The following is a 20,920-nucleotide window of genomic DNA, read 5'->3' as shown; positions in this document are numbered from 1 at the left end:
GGTACGTAGAAGATTTGTGTGAGAGTATTTTTTGTGGCTAAGATTGATATTTAAATTGGCGAACTTTAGCCAGTCCAATCCCGCTAAAGTAATCCTAGCTACTCAGGAGGCAGGAAATCAGGAGGATTTTGGTTCGAATCCAGCCTGGGCAAATAGTTCGAGAGACCCTATCTCAAAAAAAATCATTACAAAAAGGACTGGTGGAGTGGCTCAAGGTGTAGCCCCTGAGTTCAAGCCCCAGTACTGCAATATAAATAAAAAATAACAATAAATTGGTGAACTTTAAGTAAAGCAGATTGTCCACCACAATGTAAGTGGGCTTTTTTTAATGAGTCAAAGGGGAGAAAAAAGAACAAAGACTGGCCTCCCCTGAGCAGATAGGAATTCTGCCAGCAGATGGCTTTGGACTTGAACTGCTACATCAGTTTTTTCTGGGTCTCCAGGCACCAATCACCTCTACAGATTTTTGAGATGCTAGTTTTCATAATCATGTGAACTGCACCAGTTTCTGAAAGTAAATTCATCTATCTACCCATTACCCACATTCTACCAGTTCTAATACACTGAAGAACTCTAGTACACTGGTCAGGAATGATGAGCAAGAGCTGGGTAAGTTAGAGCACAGAGCGCTTATTAGAAATATGAATTTTTGGCCTCAGCTTTGACATATTGTTTAGAATCATCAGGTGACTGTTCCACAGTAAGGCGAGAGAAGTCATACCCAGAATGACCAGTTCAAAGTGTTTTTTCTCCTTTCCCCTTCTCTCTCTCTCTCTGTGTATGTGTGTGTGTGTGTGTGTGTGTGTGTGTGTGTGTGTGTGTGAGTGTGTGGAGGGTGGGGGGCTGGGGGTGGGGACGACTGGGATTTGAACTCAAAACTTTGTGCTTGCAAAGCAGGTGCTGTACTGCTTGAGCCACACCTCCAGTCCATTTCGCTCTGGTTGTTTTAGAGATGGGGGTCTCCAGAACTATTTGCCTGGGCTGACCTTTAATCGCAATCTTCCTGATCTCAACCTCCTCATCTAGGATTACAGAAATGAGCCACAGATGATCTGGTACATTTTGTGTTTGAAAGTGTATCTCTTTCAGACTTTGTGTCAGTCTTCAGGGTACTTGAAAGTCCTTGCATTTCAAGCTACTTGAATGTTTTGTAGCAGTGAATGAGTCAAAGAGGGAAATTGTTGCTGATTCAATTTAAATGCTGCCAAAGGTTCAAGAAACTTTTTAGTTTAATCTGTTGTTATCAGGAAAAACTAGCCCATATTTCTGATCGAACTGATGAAGTGGTATAGAGAACTGATCACCTAAGGGAGAAAAAAAGCATTTGAAAGGGTTGTATCAAAGATAAGAAAAGTATACTTATAAAATGATAATAGACCAATTTCTATAATGGTTGGATCTTGGTTAATAATTGCCCATTCATTCAAATGACATTTTGGGAGCATCTATTTTGAATCAGGCATTGTGATAAGCACTGGAGACAAGCAGTTTTCATCCCTGTCTTTAAAATCTTTACAATCAGTTCAGTACAAGGCTAACTGTGTAAGTAACAGCGCTAATATGGTCCAGCTACATACACCAATAGTCATGAATTTAGTACTAGGGTGAGAAGAAGGAAGACAGACATAAGCTTTCCTTTAAATTCTTACTGTTCTAATTCATTCCACATAAAATAATCATTGAATTTTGTCAACTGGTTACTTCATACCTCTTCTTTCTTTCTCCTCTCCTCTCTTCTCCCCTTCCCTTCTTTTATTCTCCTTTCCTTCCTTCTTTTTGTGGTACTGGGGTTTGAACTCAGTGCTTACACCTTGAGCCACTCTGCTACTCCTTATTTTTAATGGGTTTTTTCAAGATAGGGTCTCTCAAACTCTGCCCAGGCTGGCTTTGAACCGTGATCCTCATGATCTCTGCCTCCTGAATAGCTGTGTTTACAAGTGTGAGCCACTGGTACTGGCTGTACATTTGCTTTCTTGGATGCCATCAGTGTATCTTCACTTTCTCTTGATTTCATTCACCCATTCATTCATCAAACACTTTCTGAGGACCCCCTCTTTACCAGGTGATGGCTTAGCCCTGGGAATCCAGATGCAAAGCACATTTTAAAAGTCCTAATGGTAAGAAAGGCATTAAACAAATAATCACAGACATAATTGTATAACTACTTTGGTGATATGTGGTCTGAAGCAAAAAGGCTGAATAATATGACAATCACAAGGGGACCTGATGTATACTAAGGATTAAGAAGGAACTTCCTAGGCTCTGTGAGTTTAGTTCAATGGTAGAGTACTTGCCAAGCATGTGCATGGCCCTAAGGTTCAATCCCTAGGACAGAACAAAAGAGAAAAAGAGAAAAGGAACTTCTTTGGGGAAGTGATATATTCAGAGCTTTAAAGGATAAGTAAAAGGTCTTCAGATGAATAGATATGGGGTGAGGGTTAAGGGAGGGGAGTGGGAGCTTGTATGTAAAGGCAATGGTGTTTGTGAAGGCCATGGGAACTGATGCCAGTAAAAGGAGAAGGAAGCCATCTTTCTGTGGCGAGGATACATGTGAGGTAGAGAAGAGCTAGCTAATTCAGGATCATGAAAGAACTAGCACTTTGCTCAAAGACCAAAACGCAGACACTAAAGAAGTTTTAGAAGAGATCAAGTTGCTTAGAGTGTACTTTGAAAATGTCCCTCTTATGGTCAATTGAAAAATGAAAGAGAGTACCAGAAATGGACTTGGGAAGATGTGTTAGGAGAAAGTCCAGGCTTGTTAGTCTGACACTCAGGCTCTTCAGAGGGAGGCCAAATCTACTTTTCCAATCTCCTTTTTCATTCTTCCAGCCAGCTGATCTATTCAGTCTCTTGCACAGGACTTTGCTCAATCCTGACTTGGCTTTCTTGATACCTTCTCACTACCTATTTTTCAAGACCCAAGAAAATTTCATTTATCTTCAGCACCCTGGTTGACCATTGGTCCTTTCTCTGATTATTTAAAATGACTATTATATTTCTGAAACTCTAAAATACAATTGATTACAAGAGACTTATTTTTGAACAATGAAGAAAGTAAAAGTATTGCTATTAAATTTATGCCAAAAATCTTTTTGTTTTTCTCTTTTGGTACGAGGTAGGGATTGAACCCAGGGCTTCATGCATGCTGACATACTCTCTTCCTCTAAGCTACAGCTCTAGCCCTCATCCACAAATCTTTTTTTTTTTTTTTGGTGGGACCAGAATTTGAACTCAGGGCTTTGTGCTTGAGCCACACCTCCAGTCTATTTTACTCTGGTAACTTTGAGAATAGGGTCTCCAAAACTGTTTGCCCAGGCTGGCCTTAGGTTACATTCCTTTGCTTTCTCAGCCTCCCAAGTAGTTAGAATTATAGGCGTGAACCACTGGTGCCCAGCCTCATCAACAAATGTTAATGTTAGCCATTTAAGATATATAAATTGATCATACTAGCTTATCACTACTTTGAACTTTCTCCTATCTAATCATCTATTGTGGGTTTCTCCCTTTCTTAGGTCATATAAAACACTGGGGTTTTTTTTGCAAGAAAAATTGGATTTCAATTATTTCTTCAGTAACAAACTTTTCCTTATTATTAAACTTAAATCCAGTAATATAATACTTAATATTCTTTTTATTAATATGTTGTTTCATGAAGACACCTTAAACAGCTAAGTTTAAAATATGCAAATTCAAATTAACTCAATTGATGTGGGACAGTATGAGTAACTATAATAGGCTTCAAACACAGCAAACAATGTTAAGTTATGTATGAGTGCTATCTAGATGATAGCAACTGTAAACCACCATTGGTTGTAAGATGTATCCTTATTTCAGAAATGCATAAATGGGGATACACATATTCATCTTAGAATTGAATATGTATATATATATGTAGTTTTGCTTTCTAGAGATGCAACCCAGGGTTTGCTTGTGCTAGGCAAGTGCTCCACCACTGAACTGTACCCTCACCTACTTTATTGTATCTTTAACACTCTACTGATATTTGTATTTTGCCATATATTATTATGTGTACTTTCTTTCTTAGGGCTGTCAGCATAATTCTACTTTCTGTTGAATACACTCATTCATTCCTTCATTCGTGATATGTTCATTAAACATCTACATGCCACATGCTTGGCTCTGCTCCAATGAACAACAGCCAGGAGAGTCTTCTCCCCACAAAGAAACTCAAGTTGGTGGATCATTGCAAATCCAATTGGGAAGTTACTGATGTAAAGATGTAGTAACTGGAGCCATGAGTGACCTCCTAAATTCCTTCTTCTGATAGTGCTCTCAAAGTACATTAACCTCAGCTAAAAGTAAAGGTCAGTAAGTCCATTGATATAGCTATTTGTTTTAGTAGAAACACTGCAAAAATTTATGCACACACACACACACACATATACACACAGATGCACATGCATGCATACATTCAGTAATCTGTAAACTGATTTAGGGCTAGGTATTTTATAATTCATATAAAAATTTCAGAAGCTTAGTATTCAGAATGGAAATTCCAGTTTTGATCACAGTAATTTCCCCCATGTCCTTTGACCTTACCTTCTCTCATTCATCTGACAGCCTTCCTTGATATATGTCAGAAAGATATGTAACATTCTCCCCACTACTCCCTTAGTTTCCTCTGTAGCAGGGTTTCCTAATCTTGGCATAATTCACATATTGGGCTGGAAAATTCTGTCATTGGGGGAATTCCTGGGCATTGTAGGATGTTTAGCATCATCCCTGGTTTCCAGGCAGTTTTAAGCAAGCTAAGGCAGGAAGTGGGTAATGCTACCAGTCCTCTTCTGTGACTTAGCATCTGAGTCCTAGATTACCAGCTTTGAAAAGAACTATGAACAAGAGTTCTTTTTTTCACTTGCCTCCTGTAATACCATTTAAGCTGATATACTAAATAAGGTACACAACAAATATCAAATCAGTGACATGTGATTACACTGTAGGCATGCAGGGATTTTTGTTTTGTGTTTTGCAGTGCTCTGGACACAACCCAGGGCCTCACACATGCAAGGCAAGCACTCTTACCACCGAGCTACACCCACCCCTACAGTTCTATTGTTCATGTGGCAGGCAGGGCAAAGACTCAGAAGACCTATTATTGGGTTCACATCATGTGACTTTTCACAGATGATTAGAATCACATCAGTGGTTTGTAAAAGAATTCATATTTTCAGTATTTCCAGCATAAGTCCACAGCTAAGAATGTAGACAGAATTAAATCAATTAGGTTTTATTCTCATTGTGCAGGTCAGAGTCCAAAAAAAAAAAAAAAAACACAGCTAAATACAGTTAAAAATTGAAATATCCTCTTAGCAAATATCTCTGACTACTTAAATATCTCCAACCATTTCATGGACACAGAGACCAAACAAAGTAGTTCTATGTTTCTAGCACCTGGTTTATGCCTATTATAAATTCTGGTTTGCATTACAGTTGCTATTCCTTTCCCTTTACATTAGATCAACCATTCTTGTGATTTGCAAGCAGTGGACATTCAAGAAAATAATCTGGCCAGGCCTGGTGGTGCACATCTGTACCCTCAGCAGTCAGGAGGATTGGGAATTCAAGGTCACCTGGGCTGTATGGCAAGACCCTGTCTCAAAAAAAAAAAAAAATGAAATTGAGATGCTACATAATTTTTATGCCCATAGCCTAAGTGGATCCTTTATTAAGTCAACTTAATCATTTTTCCATATATTAGCAACTACTTTTGAGAAATAAACCCTTATAAATTATGCTGACATCTTACATGCCCCATCTGGACAAGCCAGAGACCAATGCTTCATTGTAATCTTCTTTAATAGTTTATTTAAAAAAGGATGAGCTGCCAAACCAAAAATTCTTAAAGTCAATCTAAAGTCTATTAAATAAAAATGTGAAACATTTGCTCGGCATGGATAAAAGTTTAAGTGCCAATGTACGTGTGTGTGTTTCTACCCTTATTTGCTATATTTGTCTTCTCGTTTTGTTGTTGCTTTTTGTTTTTCTGAAACAGGGTTTCGATATGTAGCTCAGGCTGGCCTTGAACTTGTGTTCTTTCTGCCTCAACTTCTCAAATACTGATTACAGTAATGTGCCAAGGTACTTAGTTTGTCTTTTTTGACTGTAAGTCAAATGAGTGTTTCAATTCTGACCAGAGGTGTATAGCACTATTGATAGAATCTACATTTGCTCATTGTTCATATAGGTGTTTCTCATAATGTAAGGAAAGTGGAGGTGTAGCATGCAAAGTCTGATGTTCTGGGTTTACAGTCAGCCTGCTCTATCCCCTTGAATGACCAAACCAGTGATGAACTATTCCAGATGTGTAGTATCAGTGTGGGGACCAATTTTCAGTCAAATCAGAAAGGTCTGGTCATCTCAGTGGAGACCCACTTAGCCTACCATGAAGAAGTGAAGCATTATTTCAAGTTAAAATAGAAATTAACACGATTAAATGCCTTAATAGATACTGCAAACCAAAGAATAGATGATACAATATTGGCACTATTAGTTAATAACCTTTTATGTTTTTCTTTACTAAAATAGTGCAAAATAGTAAGGTTTTGTTTTGTTTTGCTGGCGTTTGAACCCAGGGCCTTGTGCATACTAGGCAAACTATCCCTGAGCTACATCCCCAGACCAAAGAAACTTGGTTTTGACTTAGAGTTCAGCGTTTTCAAAGTTGAGACTTACACCTACACTCTGCTCCTTTTACCCATTTAGGAGAGGAAAGCAAATGGCCACTTGTGAATATAACTGCAAGTGAAACCCTAAACCCATTAAACCCTTAAAAATTTTGATATATATGCTCAAAAGCTAATAAATTACATCAAACATATCAACACCTTTCAAATACCTCATAGCACTGTGCAAGAACAAATTCATTTAGCTGACATCATCAGTACTTTAACTTAGGTATCCTGGAGTCAAGTAGTACTTAGGACAGAAGTGTGCTGGAGAAAGAAGTTATGCAAAGAGCTTGTTGGGATTATTTCCCTGGGATTTGGCTTTCTTCTTTCAGACAATCCCCAGAGCATGCTCCATCATGGCAGAAATTTGACAGGACCTTAAAATCTCCTCCTCAAAATATGTAAATGAATGTGTTAAGTAACAACAATCAAGTTGTCATTGCTAACTGAATCTCAAATACAGAGCAAGCACAAGTTTAAAAAAAATTAGATAGCAAAGAAACAAAAAAAGTTTCTTAAAATTCCCCTACATGCTCAGCATTTTTGTTGTATCATTACTTTTAATCCATCACATCAAAGAATGGCCATTGGATTACTTGTATTTGTAATAGGAATTTTCAACATTTCGTTTCCAAGTAGATAAATACAACACTTAAAAATCTTTTTAACACATTGAATGAGTGAGCACCACCTGTCTTCAATCTACCAAAACATAAACATTTAATTTTCCATATTTTATTTTTTTTGGCAGCACTGGGGCTTGAACTCAGAACCTCATGCTTGCTAGGCAGACGTTCTACCACTTGAGCCACCTTATCAACCCTCGCTTTCCATGTTTTTAAAATGAATTCTGTACTGGTTTATAAACTCAACATTTAGTAGATTAATTGAAACTTCTTGAGGAATCCCACTTTCCTATTCATCTTCAAATTTTCACCAGGACTTAATATAAATTTACAACATATCCTCTAACTTTGGTTGCATATACTTATACTTTATTCAAATCAGTGAGTATGCTTTCTATCAAAATTAATTAAAAAATGTACATCAGAAAGCAATTTCTAGTCAGCAGTCCCAGACTGTGCAAAACCTCTGGAATGATTAAAAATGCAAGTTTCCAGGCCACATCATTAGGTTCTAACTCACTTAACTGCAGGGAAACTTTTGATCTAACTTTTCAGTGAACTCCCAATGACATCTGCTGCAATTTGTCTACAGAACACTTTGAAAACTGCTTACACAATCCACAAAAATTCTGACTTTCACCATTTCTATACCAAAAAATGCTCCATCAATGCATGTGGTAGCTCTGTGAACAAGGCTAATTAGCCAAAATGTTTGTGCTTTACCAATCTTCAAAACTACAATGGGCAAGAAATGCTGCTTTATTTGTCAGCAATCGAATTCTTCCTTAGATCACCAGGGTGAAATTTGAGAATGCACATTAGAACCAACATTACGTGAACATTTGGTGCATCCCAAAGTTGAAACGTTAAGAGTAAATAATCTCTAAATTAATTTAATCTTGTGCTGCATGGAAGTTCAGAGAAACTGAAAGTCCTTAGAGTTTAGGAGGCTATATGGTTCCTTGAAAGCCAGATTTAAAAAAACAAAACAGAAGACACCCTGTACTAAGACCTCTTAACCTAAGAGAACAGGAAACAAGAGATTAAACAATAATGGCAGGTAAATCATTTCCTAGACTTCCGGTGATTCTTGGCAGCAAAAGTTTGTGCTTTTGTAAAAAGAAAAAAAGTTCACCAGCCACAAAGTGACTAATCAAGTGACTTAAGAATACCTAATATTTGTCAAGATGGACTTGTAGCAGCTTGCAGTGTCTTTGTTCCCAAAAGACAGCTCTACACATACTGACTTTTTGCCATATTTCATCTTTTACTCAGAGTAAAATTTAACAATTTTCTACATAATTTGATTAAACAAGACAGGATGCAAGTTGGCTACTTGGCCAACATGAGATGAATAGTCATATAAAATACAAGAGTTTAAAACCAAAGAGTAGAAAAAGCACAGCTATGATCAACTAAGTCAAGAAAATGTTTTTTGTCCCAATTATAATGCCTGGTCTATGTAAACATATACTGCATACTTGACACACTGAAAACATTCACTAAGTATTTGTTGAAATGAATTCATTCCTTATTTTGAATTATCTTTATGGTATTCATTCTTAATGCTGTCTATTAAGAAAAAGTCTAATTGTAAATCTTTGAGAAAGTCTCCCAAATCATTTAGCTCCCCAAAACAAAGAAAAAACCCTGCATAATAAATTAGGCAAGTCCTCCAAAACACAGGGAAGAAAGGGGAATGACATAGCCAAAACAAGTACCCATGATCAATGCAGCCCAGAGTCAAATATTCAGTTACTTCTCTCTTGATAGGCAGAATTATCTCTGAAAAATCATCAGATCCACCTTATATTAAAGCAGCCACCATGAGATAAAAAGAATCTTAGGACAAGTGAGACTTTCATTACAACTCTTAGCCTTAGCATAATTTGTGGTTTCTTGCATTTGAAAGAAACAAACACACAGGTAAAATAAGACAAAACAAGCTCACTTTAATTTCAAACGTTAATATATTTTCTATTTTATATTGAACATATGCATCTGTAACCCCTCATTTGCAGCAACTATCACATCCTCATAAAGGGGGCAAAATTTATAAGATGCCTCTTAAAATAAATATTCTTTTTTATAAAATAATAAAACTTCAAATAAATATTCTTTACACTAAACAATATGTTGAAAAATTAGAAAATAAAGGTTGAATTTTACTGTAACTGTACAATATACATGAAGTCCAAAGGGAAATCAGAGTCTTACAATAAAGGCTTTCTGTAAGGCAAAATACAATCTAAAAACATACGGATTGATTCACATTCTTCCGAATGTACAACATATTAGTATAATATTTTGTGACTGTGCCATGTAGTATGACACAACTTGTTTTTTCACAGTTGCAAATATTATTGTATATACAAAAATATAGCACATTATCTCTGGAGAAAACAATGGAAAAAGAGTTGTTTGCTAATTTACAAATTTTGCAAGGGGTATTCACAAACAAGAAACTTTGCCTAGGAGTGTCTGCTGCTTTAGCTTATGCAGCATGTGGGCCACCGAGTTCTGTATCCTTTACTTTGAGCTCCATTAGCTGAGTTCTAACAAGCATCAGTTAAAATGGCACATGGACAGAAAGCATCTCACTGCAAACAGCAAACATCCCAAACCTCTGTTAACAGTGCCAAGATTACAACTGTTAAGTTGGTTGCATATGTGTTAAAAAAAAAAAAAAAGAACAATCCGTATTATTGTAATATTCCTGATTAATAATGCTATGTTGGTTTTTCAAAGTTCCTGGGGGGGACAGTGGGAACTTTGCAGCAAACTGTGTTTGAGTTTTTACATCGGCATCCAGGCCTATTAACTCGGTCATAACACCCCTGGCACAGTTTAAGGCAACCCTTGGCTGGAAGGTAACACCATAAACAAGGCAAAAAGAGGGACATGACACCCATGGCTGACCATCGTGTACAACAATGAGACTGGCTGCAAGAACACGGGTTGTCAGCACAGTTGTCCTCATCATCATTAGAACAGTGATAGAAGAGACCTTTCACACAGCAAACACAAGTCCCATAGTCAATCACGTTCTGGGCCGAGCAAAGGCACTGCTTGTCGCAGATCCAGTCTGATGGCAGGGGCCTTGGGTAGGTGCACTCCTTACACTTGCACTTGCCACAGTCCTCACACCTGTAGGCATGCAGGCCCAAATCGTCCTTGCTCAGTGGCTTCAGCTCACCTGGTTTGAGCTCAGATTTGGGCTGCACCCGGATTATCCCATCAGCAACAGGCCCGGAGGAGAAGGATGATCCTAACAGTCTCTGTTCAGAGGAGCTGCTGCTGGTACTTGTCCTTGTACTGCTCCGAGACCCTGAGCTGACCGTGCTGATGGACCTGGACAGAGGGGCTCTCGTGGAAGAATGGACCTGCGAGTGCTGGAGCCTGGGAGGCTGGCGGTGCTCAGGCAGACCGTGAAGTCTCTCATGTTTGTGCTGAGTGGAGGGGCGAGGAGCAGGCTTGAGCCCAGGTCTTGGGACCACAGTAGGCCCCTCGGTGTATTCATTGGTGTTTCGGATGGCTCTGATCTGATCCAGAGACAACACATGGACCTGCTGGGTGAGGGCATCTCTGGGGTCGGGCTCCCCACGCTGCCTGCCACTGTCACGGGGCGCCTGCAGCAAGGGCTGCGACCCGTTGGCACTCTGAGCTCTGGCCTCCATCAGGTCTTGGAAGTGTGTTCACTCCAGCAGGCTTAGCACACATCTGAACTCCTAGGGGAAAACACCAAGAGGAAAGAGAATGGTTTATACTCCAATGTACTTCCTACTCTCCACCCACTTGAATGGACTCTTCCCACATCCCTTACAGACACAGGATTTGAAATGGAGTGGCAGCAGGGAGGTGTAAGAACAGCCATTTGATCAGGGCACGCATGCAGTGAGAAATAAAAATTATGGCCGGGTACTGACAACTCTGTAATCCTTCAATGCAGTGACTCCAAGCTGATCTTTGTCTGAATCACTCAAGTAACAATCCCCATAATCAAACACACAATCTGGAAGGTTCAGGTTCAACATAAAAATTGCAAGAACGTAATGTTGGAACATAATATTCCTACAACGTTTTCGAAAGTTAAATACTTTTTCAAAATTTGAAATAGGTTTAAGTTTGTCATGGTCATTTTCGTGAACAGTAACAAATGCAACCTAGAAAATTCTTTGCTCTGAAAGTCTACTTTGACATCAAACACTTGCACTATGACTTATGCAATATTCTGTAACTTCTTTAAATTCTTTAGGATGACTGCAACATGCAAACTTGCATTTCTCCTTGAGGACATAAAGTTTATGATTTTTAATAACTATATAGTAGCTTAAAGTTACTGGATTAAAAACAAGCAATTTCAAATCCTATTAGGGATCAGAAACACATCAAAGCAAACTTACACAACAAGTAACAATATGGGAAATTATTTTCACATTCTCAATTTGACACTTAAAATATTATAGATACTGACAGGCTTGTAGAACCATCTCCGATTCCGCAGCTCAAAGGTTATTTTCTAGTTTTGAAAATCAATAGCTGAGAACATAAACCAATTGGTAGTAATAGGTAAAGTTCTAAAAACTCAAGTGCCACACTTAACACCTAGCATTATCAAGAAATCGTTCTAATTGCAGTCACTCTTGAATATCAAAAGTATCATTCCCTTTTCCAAGCCTCTATGAAGATAGAAATAAAACAGGCAAAAGTAAACCTTTATCCAATCTCCGCTTTTTGGAAAAAAAGCCACATCGAACCAGGCAGGTGACAAACGCTTCCAGATTCAGAACAAGGCAGACCTGGAAACCGGATCTCACCTCCAACAGAATGGCAGACAAGACAACGCTGCTTTGGGCTTTCACTGTGTTTATCGGCTCTATCTGCGTCCCAACACCGTCCCCAGCAGGTGGGACACAGCCAGAACCCCGAGGGATTTTTCCGCAGGCCGACTGACGCTGTCCAGGGGCCGGGTTGGCCCCCCTGCGCACAGTCCCGAGACGCAGACGGGAGGGGGGCGCGGGCGCCTCTGGAGGGGACGTGTCATGAAACGCACGAGCACACTTCTCCCGCCTCTCCCTCTTCGGCTAAAACGTTCCCCAAGTCCAGCGAACTGCCTTGCAGCCCCAAGAGGGAGCCCCTCCAATGCCCCCACCCCCGCAAGGTCACACAGCCCACCACCAGGCGTTTCTACAAAGGCCCTGGGAACTTCCGGCACAGGTTTCTAAACCCGACGCCCGAAGGAAGAATGCCGGGCCGCCGACGCACAGCCAAGACAGAGGTCCTCCCCACGCGCACAGCGACTCCACGGGGCACGGACTCAAGCGAGCACTGCTTGTGATCTGCACATGCCAGTCTCCTTTTAGTTCGAGGGAGATATATATATTTCTTAAAGTGAAAAAAAAAATATTTTTCCACAGTTCCTCAGCACACGCGAGGCGTGCAGGAGTCAGATCCCTGAGCTGGAAACTTTACGCGCAGATTTGCGTACAATGGAAGGTAGCATCTTAGGGAAGGGGAAAAAAATGATTTCTGCCCACTCCTGGCCTCCTTCGCAACACCCCCCCCAACCCTTTTGCGCTCTCCCATTTCTTCTCTCTCCTTTGAGAGTGCTTTGAAACCCCCATTAAGAAGTGTGTGTGATCAGACTAAAGATTAGGGGGAAAGGACTTAAGCACTAGGGTGGGGCAAACCAACACAGAAACCGCTTTGTAAAAAGCACTAAAGATTCCAAATGGAAAACACAACACAACACAACACACACACACACCTCTTTTGCCACCTACTTTCAGGTAATGGAAACCGATCACAACCACCTGATGACTTTCTTCCTGTGCGAGGTCAGCCCAAGAGTCCAAAACTAAAAAAGCTTGACCTAGGCCGACCACGGGGAACGGAAAAAAGAGAAAGCTGCACTTCCGAACCGCAGAGACCCGGCGCCAGGCTGGGCGACGCTTACACCCGCACCCGGCTAGACTGTGTCCACACGGGGCAAAGGCAAAGGCTTTTTCCTCGCGGGCACTCTGCGCCCTTTTCTCACCCGCGGGGTCCCCTGCCCGGGTGAGGTCGCCAGCCCAGCACTCCAACCCACCGGTACCCCTGCCTCAGGACAGGCTCACCACAACTTTGCCTTCCACTGAAAAGGAACAGGTTAGCATTGCGAGCGCCTACAACGGCGACCTGGAAAACAGTGTTTTCCTTCCCATCTCAGCGCCAAATTCGTGTTTAGTGTAGGGATACGAGCAAAATTCAGGCGAGCCGTTCTCGGCCCCGAACCCTCCCTAGAACGCGGGCACTTAGGGTTGCCGGCCGGGGACACTGCACCGGGCGCACTCGGCAGCCCTGCCAAGGCAGGCCGAGCCGGTGCTCTCAGTAATGCAGATCCGCGGCAGCTCCCTGGGTCCTCGCGGGAAGCCTGCAGGGGCTAAGGGACAGACGGACCCCACTCCCGGCCGGCTGCACCTACTCCATGTTGCCCACAACGCGCTGGCCACGGCTCCAGGAGGGGAAGAACCCAACGCGCCTCACCGTGATCGCGGCTTTGCAAACCCCTCTCCCTTGGATTCTCTTCTTTCTGTGATGTGCAAATAAATCCAGCCCCGATGCAAACTTTCCCCCTTTTTCTTTCCAAACTCTGCTTCAGTCCAACTTCTGAGCAATCGGCTGGAGCAAAAAAACCAAGAGGAAAATTCGGAGCCGAGTCCCCCGCCGATGAACACTCCGGAGCTCAGGGATGACCCCCCTTCCAGAAGCGCACGCGGAGTATTTCCTCTTTTTTCTCAATGAACAAGAGGCCGAAGCGCCAACAGCGAAGTCCCTTTTCCTGGCAGACGAGCGAATGAGAAAAGAAACGGCCTTACAAAGACCCTAAAGCCGGATCGCCAATAAGTGCAGCCCCGGCAGTGTCGGAGTAGAGGCGGCGCAGGGGCGCGGGGCCGCGAGCCGGGCCGGGCGGCGCGGGGGCCTGGGCGCTGCGCGCTGCGCCGGCCCCTCTCCTCCGCTCGCGCTGCGGCGCGCAGCTCTCGGCGGTGCAGACTGGGCGTTGTGGAGGCGCGGCAGAAAGGCCGAGGCGGGGGCGGTGGGTGCGGAGGAGGAGGAGGAAGAGGAGGAGGAGGGTTTGGGGCCCGGCCGGGGGGGCTCGCGGTTGGCCTGCGCCCTCGCCTTTCCGGAGGAGGCAGGGAGCTCTGCGGCGGCCGCGGCAGCAGTAAATGGCGTCATGTGGATCCGAGGCGGAACAGAGCAGTTGTTGTCCCAGAGGATATATCGCATCCGGTCCCAGCTCATTGGCTCCGCGGGGCTACATTCACTCACACTCCTGCGCCCGCCAGCGCTCCGAGCTGCAGGAGGCATTCAAAAGGGCAACCACGCCGCCCCGCGCGTCCCCAGGCCGGTCCTGCCGCCCGGGCGCCGTCATGCGGGGCGCCCGCGGGGCCGGGCTGGGCACGGCGAGGTCAGTTTATCTGGTTTCAAGGAAACACTGACCTTAAGGTTTCCCCAGAGGCCACGAGGACGGAGCCCTAGGCTGGGGCTGACTTAAGGAACTTTCTCTTTGCCACCAGGAAAGGGAGCATGAACATTTCAAAGTCGTCCGGACCGTGCAGTGTTAGCATTAAAAACAAGTTGCAGGTTTTCAGACTTTTATCCACAATCCACTTCAGATCACCTCTCCTTTGGTCGGTTCCCCCGCGCGGAAGGCGGGGGGTGGTAGGGGGGGCAGTGGAGGGGGAGAGGGAAAGGGGAGCGGGAAGTGAGGTGGGAGGGCTATTGGTTTATTCTTTGTCTACTGGATTAACCCGATTATACACCAGCACAAACCGCCTCCCCCACCTCTGAGCCTTGCACGGGAGGAATGCAGATTCGGGTTTCAACTTCCTTCTGTCCTTGCTGGGATTTGGTTTTGAGTGTGTCGACTTGTAGTTTCTTGGTTTATTACGATTTTTTTTTTAAAGGAGGGTTTTCCATGGAGGCTTTTTGAAGATCTTTTTTTACTCTTTTGCTCCATGCAATAGACGAAGGAAATTCTACAACCTGAGTTTTTAAGTTAATTCAGTAAAACCCATACATGATTACTCAGGGCGACATCATGCACTTCCGAAATTGGGCGTGTGTGTATGTGTGCGTGTGTAGGCTCACTGTTCCACTGCGGAATTCCTCCTTTACTTAACCAGTAGTCATCCTTTATTTCGCACTCTTTGTCACCTACATTTCTCAAGAAGTTCCGAATGCCCATGCCGAAAGTGGAGCACTTTCCCACTTATGAAATAGAAAATAGTATACCCACTGCCCTAACCGCCGTTCACGTACTAAAAAAACGTGCCTGCACGTGGGAGCACCAGTGGGAAGTTAAAATGCATACACAACACCTAGTATTGCATTCCATCTAACGACTTTCAGAATGCTTTTACTGAGTAGGGAAGTACCTGCTGTAAGGTCAAAATTCCCTCATAGCAAGCACCTGCGAGCTTGTCCCACGCGGGGTTAGAGCTGTTGGAATGCGGTCGTAGGAAAACGCGCTAGATTCGTCCAGCTCTAGCCCTCATCCGTTCGCTGCTTCCCTGGCAATAACACCCTTCCCACGACCTCTTGCTCCAGAAAGTCCCCGGCGCGTTGCCGGCCTCCCTGCGCTCTCGCCCTGCCCTCTCCATGTTTCTCAGGGCTTTTCTCCTGAACCTTTGCAACTAGAGGTGGCAGGGGAAGTAGCAAGCGTTCTTTCCGGGCGCTAGGCTACGTGCCCCTCACCCCTGGGTTGAGGGAGGATGAGGCTACGTCGGCCGGCCCCGCCGAGTTTTCTGGGCTGCCAGCTCGGGACAGCTGGGCCTCCCCGGCCGCCGGGGCGGGCTGGAAGTCGGAATCCATTGAGCCTCCGGCGAGCGCAGGCGCCGCTGCGCTTTGGCCAGGTCCGGCCACCAGGGGGCGCGCGCCTGGCGTGGGGCTGCATCTGCTTTCTTCTCCAGCACTCAAGGCGAGCTGGCAGGGCTGCCTTCCAAATGTGTGATCATGGCTGTCTGGTGAATTAAAAAAACATACTTCCAATATAAGCGCCGCAGAAGGTAGCTCTCTCTACCATCTCCTTGGACACATTTCGTTTTTATTATGAATGGAGGCACTGCGGTGAGGGAAGAACACCAGCATTCACCAAAGGGACGGAGCTGCTGGTCAAAGCCCGGTTGTGCAAAGGTAGTCGGGAAGGAGCTGCTGGTGACCGGCCAGCAAGTCGCCCCGGCAGATCAGGTGCCAGAAACGCCTTCTCTTCGCCTCCTGGAGGAGGTGGTGGCCGCACCTGGCGCGGAGGTGCGTCCGGTGGCGGCTTCTAGGGACATGTTGTCCCCATGCAGTTCCCCCAGCGTTTTCAGGGGCTTTGAAAAGACGTGGTTAGGAGTCATAGCATAAAATAAAATTTAAATAAGATTTTAGAGCACCTCATTTTTTGTTGAGTCAGTGGGAGAAAATCTAGAATTTTATGTTTATCTCCCATAAACTAGAAAGACTTTTAGGTAATTTAGCTCTCTTTTTCTCCTCTCACAACCTTCTCTCAACTTGTAACTTAAGAACAAGGTAGGGACTGGCAGAGTGGCTCAAGTGATAAAGAGCCTGCCTAGCAAGCTCTGTTGGATTCTTCCTTTGGATTCTTCCTAACTCCTTATTCTTTATGTTATTCAGTGCATTACTATTTTTCTTTTTGAAGCAAGCATACTGTGCCTCTAACGTTCACTGAATTTTTTTTTTTTTTTTTGGTGGTACTGGGATTTGAACTCTTACCACTTGAGCCGCCCCACCAGCCCGGATGTTTACTGGGTTTTAATATAAAAAAATATGTTTGTGTATGTGAAAGCATGTGCACAATTAAATATTTAATGCAACTGGTATGCTTCCTGTTATCTTCCCAAATTAAAACTGGGATTAATTTTGGAAGATACTTCAGAATTATTATGAGTCCATAAGAAGGCCCATCTTCAAATAAGTTATGGGAAGTTCTAGAAAGGAAACTCTGATGCAAGGACAGTTTTTGGCACTTGCCAAATGCTGAAAAAATAAGGAATCCATGCAAATCCATGCTGCTGCAGTACTCAGCTAGCTCTAAGTTCCCAGGACTCATCAAATCCCAGGCATCACACAGGACTGTCATACGCTGATTTTCATATCTGGCTTTATTGTCTGAATTCATTTATTTGTATTTGCTTCATTTTGTAGCAATAATCTTCCTCAGGTTTTTTTCTTTTCTTTTCTTTTTAAATAAGGTAGTATGTAAATGTGAATTTTGCCTCCTCTATTCTTTTGCAGAAGCCAGCAAAGGAGACAATGTAGAGATGCATTTTTTTTTTTTTTTTGCTCTTGTGTGGGGTCAGTTGAAGTCTTACTTTGAGGATTCCAGTTGCCTGAAATCTAAGCTTTGGGTTTGTGTTGCAATGGGAGAATTTAGCTTTAAACAGCTCTTCATCTACTTTGTTTCTGAGGTTGAGGAAACCACTGTCAAGCGAATAATGGGTTCTGACCTAATAGATAACCTGAGAAATCTTGCAAAAGCAAGATGCATTTTTTGAGACAAAGAATTAATAACTATTTGGATATTTTGTTAGTTGTATTACCAAAGCAATTTATTTCTGTAGTCACATTTAAAGATTGTACTTCCACAACAGTGTATGGATGGTGCCTCCCTGGGTAACAATTGAGCTTTTCAACCATTATTTCTCTTATGGCCCAATTATGATAGTAAAATTCACTTATGAAAGGACTCTTGAAGGACCTTCCAGCAGCAAAGGGCTTTGCAACAGCTAACCTTTTGATATGGCATCATGACTGTTATCATTTCACTTTTTGAATTGCTTTGATTCCTCACATTCTGTTGATTTTGCCTCTGGGAGGGAATTGGGAGTGGCTGCAATAAAGATGCAAAGGAATTCAAAATAGACCACTTGAGGTCTTATCTAGATTGCTTGGAGGACTGGAAACAGTTTATCTCTGGATCTAACCTTCTTTGTAGCTGTCCTTTATCCCTAACTAAAGTAGAGAAAGATGGGGGTTAAACAAGGGTAAAAGGAGTGGTGCTGCTGAGCGACCTTGAGCTGGAGGCTCCTGGAGGTCCAGTCTTTCTCAGAGATGAAGTGTTCAGCAGAAGCCCCCTGTGGTTTCTTCTGGTTAATTACTGAATATTTTTGTTAGATGCTGAACACTGTTATTGTGTTGGACTGAAATTCTGTAGCAATATAGGAACAGAATTTCTCTGCTGTCCTACATGATTTTTCTCCTTATTTTTTCAGTATGTTTGTACTTTGACTTGAAGACCCAATTTCTTTCTTAATGTAAGGACTTACGTGTGCAGAGAAAATCTCATCAGTGAAGACACTGCATTCTTGCTCTGCTTTTCCCTGAGTAGCCCTAGGTTTGTTTTTCTGTTTTTTACATTGGATCCTCTTTTTTTCTGGAATCAGATGCTAAAGCCTCATATAGATGAAAATCATAAGTTAAAATTAGTTTTTTGATATTAGTAGCAGTAGGAAGATTTTAGCCTCAGAGTAAATAGATGTTTTAGTTTTATACTTTCCATTGTGTGGACATTTGATCATAAGGGCACAGGAAGTTCAAACTGTTCTCTAAGGAAGATGTAATCAAACAGATTCCACCAAGACTGTTCTTATGATCCATATGCAACAGTGTTAAGGCTATGAGCCAGCTCTGAATTAATTTCAGTTAACAGGTCAAGCCCAAATAGGTTCAATTTGGTAAATGGCATATGATTGAATGCAGATTTAAGTTTTGTTCTCTGGTCAGAAAGTGTTTTGAAGTTATAAGAATCATTTGAAAATATTGTGGGGTTATGTAAAAGAGCTTTTCAATACATACTTTGTGTTGGTAGACTATTGGATAGATTATTCCAAAGTTCTGGGATGTCTGCATCAGGGCTGCCTTGAACTGTTTTAGGGTATTGAGCAGAAATAGAAAGATTCTTGGAGTCTAATACCCCACGGATTATGCATGCAGTAAGCTTTATGTGTTTTTCTACTGTTTGAAAAGAGAGGGAGAAGGCTGGTGGAGTGGCTCAAGTGGTAGAGTGCCTGCCTAGCAAGCATGAGGCCCTAAATTCAAGCCCCAGTACCTCCAGATAGATAGATAGATAGAGAAAAAGAGATGTTTTGATTCTTCAACATTTTATTTTTGAAAAAAAAACTTCAATCTGTTTTCCATGAATGAATGGAATGAAATAATGTGATTAAGTGAATATTTTTCAAAGCAAATTAACTGTTTTTGATTTTCTCCCCAGTAGTGGGGATTGAACCCAGGGTCTCATGCTCGTGCTATACCATTTGAGCTGTAACCCCAGCCCTTTTATTTTTGTTTTGTGCTGAGATAGAGTCTCGTTAATTTTCCAGGATGGATTTGAACTCACAATCCTCCTGCCTCTGCCCCTGGTGCTGAGCTTATAGAGGTGCACTACCCTGCTAACTCAAAACTAAATTCTTCCGGAAACCTTCTGTGGTTGGAAGAAGGATGTGGGGAACACCTAGTCTTCAACTATATAATAAGGAAATTAGCAACCAGGCTAAAGATGGTGGACAGATAATGTAGTTGAAAGTAAAATTATAAATGTTTTACTGTGAAAGTGCATTTGGCAAAAAGTGTTACTACATTAATAATTAAAAATGAGTACAGTACTAAATTATAACTTGAAATTAAGAGCTTACTACTTTGTTAACTTTCAACAACACATTTTTTAAAATAACTGAAAAGGTTGGGCATGGTGGTCCATGTCTCTACTCCCAATTATTTGGGAGGTGAAGATTGGGAGGATTGCTGTTTGAGACCAGCCTGAGCAAAAATACTTACTATGATCCCATCTCAACAAAAAAAGCTGTGCTTGGTTACATGCACCTGTCATCCCAGCTAGGCAAGGAGTGTAAGTAGGAGGATACCTGTGCATACCATACCTGTCCATATCTGTCCATACCAGCCCTGGCAAAAACCTTGAGACCCTATTTCAAAAATGAAATCCAAAATGGCTGGGGGCTTGGCTCAAATGTAGAGCGCCTGCCTAGCAAGCTTGAGGTCTTGAGTTCAAACCCCAGTACCACCAATAAATAAATAAATGAATAAATAGCTGAAAGGGATGTGTCATAATGGGAACAGGTACAGCTTCCCCATGCAGAGGCAGAGCCACACAGCGAGGTCATGGACCTGTAAGTGCAACACGGCTCCACTGGCAACCACATCATTGGTGCTGTGGATCACAGATCTGTCTAGATGAGTTGACTTGAGCTCAGGTCTCCAATGACACAGGCAGAGAAAACACAGGCTATCAGCATAGCCATTTGCAGAATGGAACTTCTGAAATAGTGGACAATCTTCTCAGTTTATGTTCTGTATGAAAATCCCCTTGTAATTTTGAGAAATAATCCTCTCACCATTATTTTGTAACTACAGAGACATATTTACATTCTATCCTAAAAGATGTTAAAATCATCCATGACCAAGTTAGATATTATGTCTTCAAACCCCTTTTATTATTCATTATTTATATACAACAGGTTGAACCTGTACCAGTTTAGTGATGCCTCCAGCTCTTTTGTTTTTGAGGTAGGATCTCCCTAACTTTGCTTGGTCTGAGCTTACTCA

The 20,920-nt window shown here is 42.4% G+C and overlaps 1 protein-coding gene across 1 annotated transcript; it reads right to left on the bottom strand.

Moving 5' to 3' along the window:
* Positions 1 to 9,242: 9,242 nt before the first annotated feature.
* On the bottom strand, positions 9,243 to 14,213 carry Spry2 (sprouty RTK signaling antagonist 2). The gene is made up of 2 exons (XM_020184715.2): positions 13,841 to 14,213; positions 9,243 to 11,043 (listed from the first exon to the last, which is right to left on the bottom strand). Exon 2 carries the CDS (start codon positions 10,990 to 10,992, stop codon positions 10,045 to 10,047), a length of 948 nt encoding a protein of 315 aa, XP_020040304.1. The 5' UTR covers positions 10,993 to 11,043; positions 13,841 to 14,213; the 3' UTR covers positions 9,243 to 10,044.
* Between the last annotated feature and the right edge of the window lie 6,707 nt (positions 14,214 to 20,920).

This window comes from Castor canadensis, chromosome 10 (assembly GCF_047511655.1).
Source record: "Castor canadensis chromosome 10, mCasCan1.hap1v2, whole genome shotgun sequence".
Taxonomy (NCBI): domain Eukaryota; kingdom Metazoa; phylum Chordata; class Mammalia; order Rodentia; family Castoridae; genus Castor; species Castor canadensis.
Note: the sequence above shows the minus strand (reverse complement) of the source record. Positions and strands in the feature narration are given on the sequence as shown.

Excerpts from the sequence above, each read along its gene's own strand:
- Spry2 (XM_020184715.2), bottom strand. The coding sequence starts at position 10,992 with ATGGAGGCCAGAGCTCAGAGTGCCAACGGGTCGCAGCCCTTGCTGCAG.